At 34.4% G+C, this 12,617-nt stretch overlaps 1 protein-coding gene across 13 annotated transcripts in view; it reads left to right on the plus strand.

The window, feature by feature from the left end:
• Positions 1 to 12,617, plus strand: part of PACS2 (phosphofurin acidic cluster sorting protein 2) — a 414,540-nt gene that overhangs the window by 94,627 nt on the left and 307,296 nt on the right. Inside the window, exon 1 of one of the 13 annotated variants that reach the window (XM_056821249.1) lies at positions 492 to 2,198. The exons of the other annotated variants lie outside the window; for them this stretch is intronic. Within the exon in view, the coding sequence (XP_056677227.1) occupies positions 2,163 to 2,198 (36 nt within the window). The 5' untranslated portion in view covers positions 492 to 2,162. Of the gene's footprint in view, positions 1 to 491; positions 2,199 to 12,617 lie in introns of those variants that run through there. 13 annotated transcript variants of the gene reach the window in all.

Here is a 12,617-nt window from a genome sequence, read left to right on the forward strand (position 1 = left end):
CATTTATCACTTTCCTTTGCTGCCATATTGACCAGTCTGATAGGTGCAAAGTGGTGCCTCAGAGCTGTTTTAATTTGTGTTTCTCCAATCAGGACAAATTTAGAACACTTTTTCATATGCTTTATTGGTAGTTTTTATTTCTTCATGTGAAAACTGCCTATTCATGTTCCTTGACCATTTGTCAATTGGGGAATGGCTTGATTTTTTTTTTTAATTTGACCTAGTTCCTTACATATTTGGAAAATTAAATCTGTTCCAGACAGTTTAGGTATAAAAATGTTCTCTCAGCTTGTTCCTTTCCTTATAATTTTGGTTGCATTGGTTTTGTTTGTTCAAATCCTTTTTAATTTTATATAATCAATCATTCATTTTACATTTTACAATGTTCTCTGTCTCTTGCTTGGTCTTAAATTCCTTCCTTTCCCACAGATCTTACATATATACTGTTCTATGTTTACCTAATTTATTTATGATTTCACTTTTTATATTTAAGTCATTTAGCCATTTTGAATTTATCTTGGTATAGGGTATAAGATGTTGATTTCAACCTAATTTTTACCATGCTGTTTTCCAATTCTCACAGCAGTTTTTGTCAAATAGTGAGTTCTTGTCCCAAAAGCTGGGATCTTTGGGTTTATCGAAACACTAGCTTGCTAATGTCATTTACCCCTAGTCTATTCCTTTGATCAACCCTTTTATCCACAGATCAGCTCTGCCTGGCTTAATCTTGTCTATCAGTATTGCAGATAAAAAGCCTCCAGAGGACAGGGAAGCTTAATCTCCAACATCCCTCCCCCACCTACTGCACTGAGAACCACCTCAAGAATCCAGCCAACTAAGATCCCAGGGCAAAGGCTGCAACTGAGACATGGCAAACTCAAGGCTCTGACTGGGCTGCTGGCAGGGAGGCAGCTGGCAAAAAGGAAGAGAGGAGGATGAAAGGTAACTCCCCCTTCAGCTATAACTTAAGCTTCTGCTGCCTGTTGAGGAAGATCTGACTTCAGGGCTCATTAACACTCCATCAGGCTAATCTAGTCAGTTAGCAGAGCAGAGAAGAAGCCCCTTCAGAGCATAATAGCCCAACCCCACAGATTCAGCAAAGAGCAAGATTACAGTCAATGGCAGGGGGGGAAAAGAAGGAAAAAAATATGAGCAAACAACAGAAATAGAAAAAGAAATTACAATTGACAGCTTCTATCCAAGTAATGAACAAAAAGAAAATGGAACAGAGGGGGACCAAGGAACACCAATCATAATGTAGGAACTCCAGTGAATTGGACATAGGATTTGGAAGAACTCAAAACAAAATTCAAAAAACAATTATGAGAAGCTGAAGATACTTGGGAAAGCAACTTAAAAAGCAAAATAAGTCATCTGGAAACAGAGGCACATGAACTAAAAGAAGAAAATAGTGTCTTGAAAGCCAGAATTGACTAACTTGAAAACAAGGTAAAGAAAGTGAATGATGACCTATAATGAAAAAAAGACCAGAAGGAGAAGGATGACCAAAATTCCAGGTATGAAATCCAATCTTTAAAAATTAGAATCCAACAACTAGAAGCAAATGACTTCACGAGGCAGCAAGAGTTTATAAAACAAAATCAAAAGAATGAAGAAATTGAGTAAAATATGAAATATCTCACTGATAAAACTATCGATCTGGAAAATACATCCTGAAGAGGCAATGTAAGAATTATTGGACTACTGGAAAATCATGACAAGAGAAAAAGCCTGGACATCATTCTACAGGAAATTCTAAGAAAACTGCCCCAACATTCTTGAACGAGGGAAAAGTGAAGATTTAAAGAATCCACAGATCACCTCCTTCATTTAATCACCAATTAACAATGCCCAGGAATGTTATATATCCAAGTTCAAGAACTATCAGACCAAGGAAAAAATACTACAAGCTGCTAAGAAGAAACCAATCAAATATCGTGGAACTACAGTTAAGATAACATCGGATCTGGCTGCATTCGCTCTGAAGGACTGGAAGGCATGGAATATCATATTCCGGGAAGCAATGTAACTAGATCTACAACCAAGAATCAACTACCCAGGAAAACTGACAATATTCTTTTAGAGGAAAGTATGGTCAATTAATAAAATAGAAGCCTTCCAAACATTCATAATGAAAAGACCTGACTGAAACAGAACATTTGATGCCCAAACACAGAACTCAAGAGAATCACCCAAAGGTAATTAAAAAAGGGGGGAAAAACAACAAAAAAAATTTTTAAGGGACCTAAGGAGTTCAAATGATTTGCATTTCTATAAGAAAATATGATATTGATAACTCTTAAAAATTATTATCATCAGGATATCTAGAAGAAGTATACCAGTGACCAATATGTATAAGATGAAATGTCAAAAAAAATATAAAAACTAGGGTTAAAAAAGAAGATAATACTAAGAGAAAAGAGATAAAATGGGGGTAAATTTATATTTCATAAAGAAATGCATGGAGGGAGAATAGGAGAAGAGCAAAACAATGGAAGGGTGAAAAAGGTTGGAGACAGGTAATACTTAAATTTTACACATATTGAAATTGACTCACAGAGGGAGGCACAATCAGATGTATTGGAGCAGATAAATGTATTGTGCTCTATAGAGAAGTAGAAGAGTAATAAACGCCTGGTAGGGAGGGAAACAAATCAAGATGGGGGGGATTATTTAGAAGGTACTGTAGTAAGAGGGTAATCAGGAAGAGGGGAGGTGCTAGGAAGGGAAGTGTAACATTAGTTAGAAAAGGAAGAGACTGACCAAAAGCAAAAAGTTAGAAGGGAGGGTAAGAGGGATAAGAGAAAAGGCAGAATTTTAAGGAGGAAGTCAAAATGGAGGGACATACACAGTAATCATAACTATGAATGTGAATGGGATGAACTCACCATTAAAGGGGAAGCAGATAACAGAATGTTTTAAAAACCAGTATCTTACCATATGTTGTCAAGCAGAAACACACTTGAGGTAGATAGACATACACAGGGTAAAGGTAAGAGGATGGAGCAGAATTTATTGGGCTGCAAATGAGACAAAGAAGGTAGGAGTAGTAATTATGATCTCAGACAAAGCTAAAGCAAAGATAGATCTCATTAAAAGAGACAAGGAAAGTTAATTAAATCTTGATGAGAGGCAGTATAAATAATAATGAAATATCAATACTAAATATATATCCACCAAATAGTAAAGCCTTCAGAATTCTAAAGGAGAAACTAAAGGAGGAAATAAATAGTAAAACCATACTAATGGAGGATCTTAACCTTCCCCTCTCAGAAGTCAGCCTTTTCACTCGCCCACATGGTAGACTGAAGAGTAGTTCTAATGCCAGAGTTCTAGCTCCTCCACCATCCAGAAGGAGGATGAAAAAGCGTGATCAAAGGAAGTTTTTCCACTTTTGAAGACCCTTCTTTGCATCACTTCCTATTCCTTTCCCCACTTTATGGGGACCAAAGAGAAGTCTATAACTTTACTTAGAACTGCCTGGGAGCAGTCAATCATTTCAGAGTTGTCATGCACTTTAGCATGTGGGTTGCAGACATCCCCAACTTAGACATTAAGTAGGGTTGTCTTTACCTTTGGTTGATTAAATTTAAAAATAGGGGAGAGTTAAGCCCATCTTCATAGAATATCATCTAGATAATTGACCATATTAATAACCAAACTAACAGAAATTACATGATTATTTCAATAGATGCAAAAAAAGCAGCTGACAAAATATAACACTCAGTCCTATTAAAAACACCAGGAAGTATAGGAATACTTGGACCTTTCCTAAAAATAAACAGTATTTATTTAAAACCGATAGAAGCCTTCCCACAATTACTTAATATTGTACTAGAAAAGCTAGGTATAGCAATTAGAGAAGTAAAAGGAATTGAAAGGATTAACGTAGGCAATGAGGAAACTAAACTATCACTCTTTTCAGATTATATGATAGTATACTTAAAGGATCATAGAAAATCAACTAAAAAGCCAGTGGAAATAATAATTTCAGCAAAGTTGCAAGATACTAAATAAATCCACATGAATCACCACCATTTCTATTGATTTCTAATAAAAATCTGTAGCAAGAGTTAGAAAGAGAAACTCCATTTCAAATCACTCTAGATAACCTCAAATATTTGAGAATCTATCTGCCAAGACAAAGGCAGGAATTAAGTGAACACAACCTTTTCACAGAAATAACACTAGATCTAAACAACTGGAAAAACATTAATTGTTCATGGGTACGATGAGAGAATATAATAAATATGACAATCCTACCTAAACTAATTTATTCAGTGCCATATTTTTCAAATTACCAAAAAACTTAAAAATTTTTTTTTATTTAGTCAATTTAGAACATTATTCCTTGGTTACAAGAATCGTATTCTATCCCTCCCTCCCCTACTCCTACCATTCCTGTAGCTTACGTGCAATTCCACTGAGTGTTACATGTGTCTTTGATCAGAATCTATTTCCATGTTGTTGGTGTTTGCATCAAGATGTTCATTTAGAGACTACATCCCCAACCATATCCCCTCAAACCCATGTAATCAAGCATTTGTTTTTCTTCTGTGTTTCTACTCCCACAGTTTTTCCTCTGAATATGGATAGTATTTTTTTCTCATAGTTCCCTCCAAGTTGTTCAGGAACACTGCATTGCCACAAATAAAGAAGTCCATTATATCCAATTGTACCACAGTGTATCAGTCTCTCTGTACATTGTTCTCCTGGTTCTGTTCCTTTCACTCTGCATCACTTCCTGGAGGTTGTTTCAGTTTCCATGGAATTCTTCCACTTTATTATTCCTTTGAGCACAATAGTATTCCATCACCAACATATACCACAATTTGTTCAGCCATTCCCCAATTGAAGGGCATCCCCTCATTTTCCAATTTTTTGCCACCACAAAGAGCACAACTATGAATATTCTTGTACATGTATTTTTCCTTAATATCTTTTTGGGGTACTAACCCAGCAGTGCTATGGCTGGATCAAAGGGCAGACAGTCTTTTATTGCCCTTTGGGCATAGTTCCTGATTGCCCTCCAGAATGGTTGGATCAATTAACAACTTCACCAACAATGAATTAATGTCCTGACTTTGCCACATCTCCTCCAGCATTCATAACTTTCTGTTGCTGTCATGTTAGCCAATCTGCTAGGTGTGATCAGTGTTGTTTTTATTTGTATTTCTCTGAGTATGAGATTTAGAACACTTTTTCATGTGCTTATTAATAGTTTTGATTTCTTTAACTGAAAATTGCCTCTTCATGTCTCTTGCCCATTTATCAATTGGAGGATGGCTTGATTTTTTTGTGTAATTGGTTTAGCTCATTATAAGTTTGAGTAATTAAACCTTTGTCAGAGGGTTTTGTTATGAAGATTGTTTCCCAATTTGTTGCTTCCCTTCTGATTTTGATTACATTGGTTTTGTTTGTTTTGAATATAATTTTAGGGTTGTGACTTAAAATCTAGATTCAATTGGCTGCCAGGGGAAATCCTAAATAAAATACCCAAGTCAGTCTTGAAATTTATGTTAATTTAATTAATATAGAGGGAAGGGATTTAAGGAGAAGGAGGGAAGAGGATGCAGGATTTTTCCTGCATGGCCTGTGCCAGGAGGAGTTTAAAATTCCCACCTCTAGGTCTCTAAAGAAGATTAGAGGCTTCTAAGAAGATAAAGTTGGAAAGTAAAGAATGGAAACTGAGCCAGAAACTCAGGACCAAATCGTACAATAGCTTGTAGCCAAGCTATGATGCTGAAAGGCCCAGCATGCTGCTATCAGCCAACTCTCCGCCACAAGAGGTACCAGAGAGAGAAAATAAGCCAATATATAAACCTTTCACTCTTGTGCCCCCTCCTCTAAATGCCCATTCTTTTAGAGTTCTCATCTTCTTTAATTAGATTATAAATTTAGTTACTTAACACTTCTTTGTTAAGTTCACCTTTTCTGAATTACTTAACTTTTTTTGTGATTAATTTAACCTTTATAGTTACTTAATGCCTTTTTGTATTAAGATCCTAAAATACTTAACTTTAAAGTTCTAGCTTCACTATAAGGTAAGAGTTAAGTAACTTAATTTTTCAATCAGTAGGTTACAACTTTATCTTCCCCTAAAGTATGGTCTAAGTAGGGTGGAGTAATTTAACTTTCACAATCCCCCCTGATTTTGTTAGACTCAGTATCTTCATTGTTAAAATCTGTAAATATCTGAATCCAATCTTCACTTTGTACAAAAAACTTTTTAATTTGATGTAATAAAAATTATTTATTTTACATTTTGTAACTCTTTCTAAGTCTTGTTTGGTTTTAAAATCTTTCCTTTCCCAAAGGTCTGACATTCTGTGTTCACATAGTTTCCTTCTTTATGTTCAAGTCATTCACCCATTCTGAGTTTATGTTGGTGTAGGGTGTGAGGTGTTGATCTAAACCTAATCTCTCCCACACTCTTCCGATTTTTCCAACAGTTTTTTCAAATAGTGGATTTTTGTTCAACAAACAGGGATATTTGGGCTTGTCATAAATGGTCTTGCTGAGGTCACTAACCCCAAGTCTATTCCACTGATCCTCCTTTCTGCCTCTTAGCCAGTACCATATTGTTTTGATGACCACCGCTTTATAGTATAGTTTGAGATCTGGTACTGCAAGCCCCCCTTCCGTTGCATTTTTTTTTTCATTATTTCCATGGATATCCTTGATATTTTGTTCTTCCAAATGAACTTTGTTATGTTTTTTTCTAATTAAGTAAAATTTTTTTGGTAGTTCAATGGGTATGGCACTAATAAATAAGTAAATAAATTTGTGTAGGATGGTCATTTTTATTATATTGGCTCGTCCTACCCATGAGCAGTTAATGTTTTTCCAATTGTGTAGATCTAGTTTTAATTGTGTGGAAAGTGCTTTGTAGTTGTGTTCGTATAGTTCCTGTGTTTGTCTCGGCAGATAGATTCCTAAATATTTTATATTGTCTAGGGTGATTTTAAATGGAATTTCACTTTCTACTTCTTGTTGCTGAGATTTGTTTGAAATATATAGAAATGTTGATGACTTATGTGGGTTTATTTTGTATCCTGCAACTTTGCTAAAGTTGTTGATTATTTCCACTAGCTTTTTTGTTGATTCTCTAGGATTCTATAAGTAGACCATCATATCATCTGAAAAGAGTGATAGCTTGGTCTCCTCATTGCCAATTTTAATACCTTCAATTTATTTTTCTTCTCTAATTGCTCCTGCTAATGTTTCTATTACAATGTTAAATAGTAGAGGTGATAAAGGGCATCCTTGTTTCATTCCTGATCTTATTGGGAATGTATCTAGTTTATTGCCATTATAGATGATGTTGACTGATGGTTTTAGATAGATATGGTTTATTATTTTTAGGAAAGCCCTTCCTATTCCTATACTTTCTAGTGTTCTCAATAGGAACGAGTGTTGTATTTTGTTAAAGACTTTTTCTGTGTCTATTGAGAAAATCATGTGATTTTTGTTGGTTTGCTTGTTGATATGGTCAATTATGTGGATGGTTTTCCTAATATTGAACCATCCATGTATTCCTGGTATGAATCCCACCTGATCATACTGAATAATCCTCGTGATGAGTTGCTGGAGTCTTTTTGCTAGTATCGTATTTAAGATTTTTGCATCTATATTAAGGAGATTGGTCTATAGTTTTCTTTCTCCATTTTTGACCTGCCTGTCTTTGGAATCAGTACCATATTTGTGTCATAAAAGAAATTAAAATGAATTTTGTAGAAGTCCCTCTTTGCTTATTATGTCAAATAGTTTGTATAGTATAGGGATTAGCTGTTCTCTGAATGTTTAATACAATTCACTTGTGAATCCATCAGGCCCTGGGTATTTTTTTAGGGAGTTCATTGATGGTTTGTTCAATTTCTTTTTCTGATATGGGATTATTTAAGAATTCAATTTCTTCTTCTGTTAGTCTAGGCAATTTATATTTTTGTACATATTCATCATATCACCTAGATTTACATATTTATTGACATGTAATTGGGCAAAATAGTTTTTAATGATTGCCTTATTTTTTCTTAAATGGAGGTGAGGTCTCCCATTTCATCTATGATACTGTTAATTTGGTTTTCTTCTTTCCTTTTTTATTTGATTGACCAGTACTTTGTCAATTTTTTTTTCAAAATACCAGCTTCTAGTCTTATTTATTAGTTTTATAGTTCTTTCACTTTCGAATTTAGTAATTTCTCCCTTAATTTTTAGCATCTCTAATTTAGTTTTCTTCTGGGGAATTTTAATTTGTTAGTTTTCATGTTTTTTGATTTGCATGTCCAATTCATTGACTTCTGCCCTCCCTAATTTGTTAATATATGAATTCAAAGATATAAATTTTCTCATGAGTACTGCTTTGGCTGCATTCCTTAGAATTGGAAAGGATGTCTCATCATTGTCATTTTTTAAATGAAATTATTGTTTCTATGATTTGTTCTCTAACCAATTTTGGAGAATCATATTATTTAATTTCCAATTAATTTTTTATTTGGCTTTCCATGTATCCTTACTGAACTTTATTTTTATTTAGTCATTATCTGAAAAGTTTGTATTTATTATTTCTGCTTTTCTGCATTTGTTTGCCATTTTTTATGACCTAGTACTTGGTCCATTTTTGTGAATGTACCATGTGCTGCTGAAAAGAAAGTGTATTCCTTTTCCCCCCTATTTTTCTCCCTATATTTATTAATTCTGTTTTTTCTAACATTTCATTCACATCTTTTACCTTTTTCTTATTTATTTTTTATTTGATTTATCTAAATTTGATAGTTTAGATTCAGGTAAGGTTCAGGTCTCCCACTAGTATAGTTTTACTATCTATTTCCTCCTTCAATTCCACTAGTTTCTCCTTTAGATATCTGGATGCTATACCATTTGGTGCATACATGTTGATTACTGATATTTCTTCATCATCTATACTCCCTGTTATCAGGAAGTATTTACCTTCCCTACCCCTTTCAATCGAATCTATTTTTACTTTGGCTTTGTCAGATATCATAATTGCACATTCTGCCTTCTTTCTATCAGTTGAGGCCCAGTAGGTTTTGCTCCAGCCTTTAATTCTAACCTTGTGAGTATCTATCCGCCTGAGCTGTATTTCTTATAGACAGCATATGGTAGGATTTTGGATTCTAATCCACTCTCCTATTTTTTTGGGGGGGGGTAAGTCCATCCCATTCACATTCAAGGTTATGATTGTTATATATGTATTCCCTAGTATTTTGATATCCTCTCCTAGTTCTGTCCCCTATTTTTTTGCTATAACCTTTTATACTAGTGGTTTACTTTTACTCTATCCTCCTGATCCCCTCCCTTTATATGCTTCCCTTTCTGGCCCCTCTTTTTCTTCCCTTCTTGTTTTTTAAGGGTCTGTTAAGTTCCCTACCCCCTCTCTTTTCCTCCCTTTTTGTACTCCCTCCCCCCTACCCATATTACTTTTCCCTTCTCACTTAACCTGTAGGATAAGATAGAATTCCAGACTTCAATGGATCTAGATGCTATTCCCTCTCAGAATTGATTTCACTGAGAGCAAGGTTTAAGTATTACTTATTAGCACTCTCCTTATGTGAGTATTCTTCCCCTCCCCTTCCCATGTGTATCTTTTTGTGATAAAGATTATACTATTTATTTCATTTCTTCAAGTATCTCTTGGTGCCATCTTTGATTCCCCCCCTCCCTTTTTCTTTTTTTTGCATATTATCTGCATTATTTGCATATTAATGCCCCAATCTCTTCCTGTGTATGATTCTTCTATTTTCTATAATAAATACAATTTTTGAGTTACAAATAACATTACCCCATATATTATTAATATATGAAGATATATATATGTGTGTGTATATATATAATTTGATCTAATTGTAGCCCTTAAAGAAGAGAGTTTGAGTAAAAAAAAAAACTCCCCCTTTCCCTCTCTTTCTTATTTACCCTTTCATATTTCTCTTGATCTTTCTATTTGGATATCAAAATTTCCACTTAGTTCTGGTCTTTTATTTACAAATACTTGGAAACCTTCTTTTTTGTTGAATTTTCATACTTTCCACTGGAAGTATATAGTCAGTTTTGATGTATAGGTGATTCTTTGTTGAAAATCCAATTCTCTTGCCTTTCTGAATATCATGTTCCAGGACTTGCAGTCCTTTAGTGTGGAAGCTGCCAAGTATTGTGTGATCTTGATTGGTGCTCCTTGGTATCTGAGTTGTCTCTTTTTGGCTTCTTGTAGAATTTTTTCCTTAACTTGAAATCTCTGGAATTTAGCAATTACATTCCTCGGAGTTGTCTTTTGAGGACTTATTGTAGAAGGTGTTCTATGAACTCTTTCAATGTCTATTTTACACCCTTGTTCAAGAACATCAGGGAACTTTTCTTGGATGATTTCTTGTAGTATGATGTCAAGATTTCTGTTTATTTGTGACTTTTCATGTAGACCAGTGATCCTCAAATTGTCCTTTCGTGCTCTGTTTTCCTGATCTGTTATCTTCTCAGTGAGATATTTTGTTTTCTTCAATTTTGTCAGTGTTTTGACTTTGCTTTATTAGTTTTTGCTGTTTTGTAAGGTCATTGTCTTCCAGTTTCCTAATTCTAGTTTTCAAGGACTGATTTTCAGCAATAATCTTTTGATTTTCCTTTTCAGTTTGGTCCATCCTGCTTTTCGTGTCTTTCAACTGTTTCTCTAATTGGGAATTCTTGTCCTTCAGACTATTTTCTTTGAACTATTTCCCACTTTTCTTGCCAGAAGGCTTCCATCTTTTTTATAAGCTCCAATTTAAATTCTTCAAGAGCTTGTGGACAGTTTCCATTTTTTTGGGAAGGTTTGTGTTTATTTGAATTTCCTCCTGTATTTCCTCTGTAGCCTGGGTTTTTTCCTCCATAAAAACTTTCCTGGGCCAATGCCTTTTTTTTCTTTTTTTTCTTTCTTTTTTTTGTGCTGAGGCGTTGCAGCTCCTGGGTTCAATTTGCCATCACTGTGGAGGTTTTTCCTCCCCTTTTTAGTCATAAATCTCAGTGAGATGAGCAGTCTCTCTATGTGTGGAGTTAAGGAGTGTAAAGATTAAAATGTAGGGAAACTGAAGGCAGGGTAGAAATTAGTTTCTGTTTGCAAGGAGTATTATATTTTTAGAGGTTTGTTAAAGGTTAAGGATTAAAGAAAATTACAGAATAAGAAAGCACGTGTCTAGGCCCAGAGAGGCCTAGACACAACCCCACTTACATTATGAAAAGCACCGTGTCTGCTTGCAAGCAGAAACAGGGAAGAATAGAGAGAGGCCCTGAAGCCCTTCCAATCAGGTTAAATACCCCATCTCGATCTCAGGCCAGGTGAGAATTCAGTGATATTACAAAGCATTCTGGGGAAGTGGAGCAAGGACTTCTGGGGATTGAAGTCCTGGATTCATGTCTCCATTTTTACATTCCCACGTTTGATCCTCTGGGAAGAAGTACTTCCCAAAGGATCATAAAAATATAATCAATTTAAAGATTACAATAATTTGAGGATAAGAGAAAGAAAAGAACAAAACCAATAATTGTGGACATATTGACAAAAAGCCAGTTATGGGGCAGTCCCCTTTGGCATGAAAGTATACATACAAATAAATGTTCAATCAACTACACCCAAAGTTCAATTTGGATTTCTTTTTTTGTGCAGCTTGTGATCTGGAGGCATTTTCATGGTGTCTTCTCCAACAATTCAGTTTCTGGATTCAGGGAAGTAGCATCTTTCTTTACCTAAAATTCTTCTCAAAAGGAACTTAAACTTTGCAATTTTAAATCGTGATATTTTTTACATTCCACCGTTAAGAGGGTGATTAAAAATACAGTATCAGTTAGGGATGCATGGCTGAGGTATGAGGTATATGAATCAATTGGTAAGAGAAATTAAAAAGACATCAGCAAAATCCAAATAAAAAGGAAAAATTTCTGGATGAAAATATATAGACTATCAAAGTCTTATGTGTGAAAATTCTAAGTAAAGGAAAAATAAATCTATGACAGGTCCTTGAATCTGGGCTTAATTAAAATGATCTAAGCAATGATGCATTTACCCAGTCAGTAGCCAGGACTACAGAAAGGTACCACACTATGAAAGGCATTTTTATAGTCTCTAGCTTTTTGGGCATGCATTGACAAATGTATTTTAAACTTTTAGTACTGAAAAGTCAAAAAGTTAAGGAAAATCTTAATGCTGGTGACATGTGCTTCAAATATAAAAAAAGAGAAAAAATTAAAAAAAACCTGAAAATGTATATTGCACATGCAAGAAAAATATAATAAAAGAGTTTAAAGAATTCAAAAATGTAACTTATAATCATTGACACACTGTGTCAACTAAGAAAATATAGAATGCAAGGCTTTCTCACCAAAAATGAGATCCATTTACTCTTCATATCTGGCCATGATCCCCTGTAAGTATGAGCAAATGAATTGAACAAGGTAACATTTTTCATTTTTAAAGAACAGTAGTACAAATATATAGATATCAATATCCCCAAAATTCTCAATACCCCAATTAATTGAAATAGCAAACAAACACACTATCATATTTCATATAAGTTGCTGTATGGCATTTTTAAAAAACCTATGAATTGATGGATATTTGTCACAAGACAAACATA

This window comes from Monodelphis domestica, chromosome 1 (genome assembly GCF_027887165.1).
Source record: "Monodelphis domestica isolate mMonDom1 chromosome 1, mMonDom1.pri, whole genome shotgun sequence".
NCBI lineage: Eukaryota > Metazoa > Chordata > Mammalia > Didelphimorphia > Didelphidae > Monodelphis > Monodelphis domestica.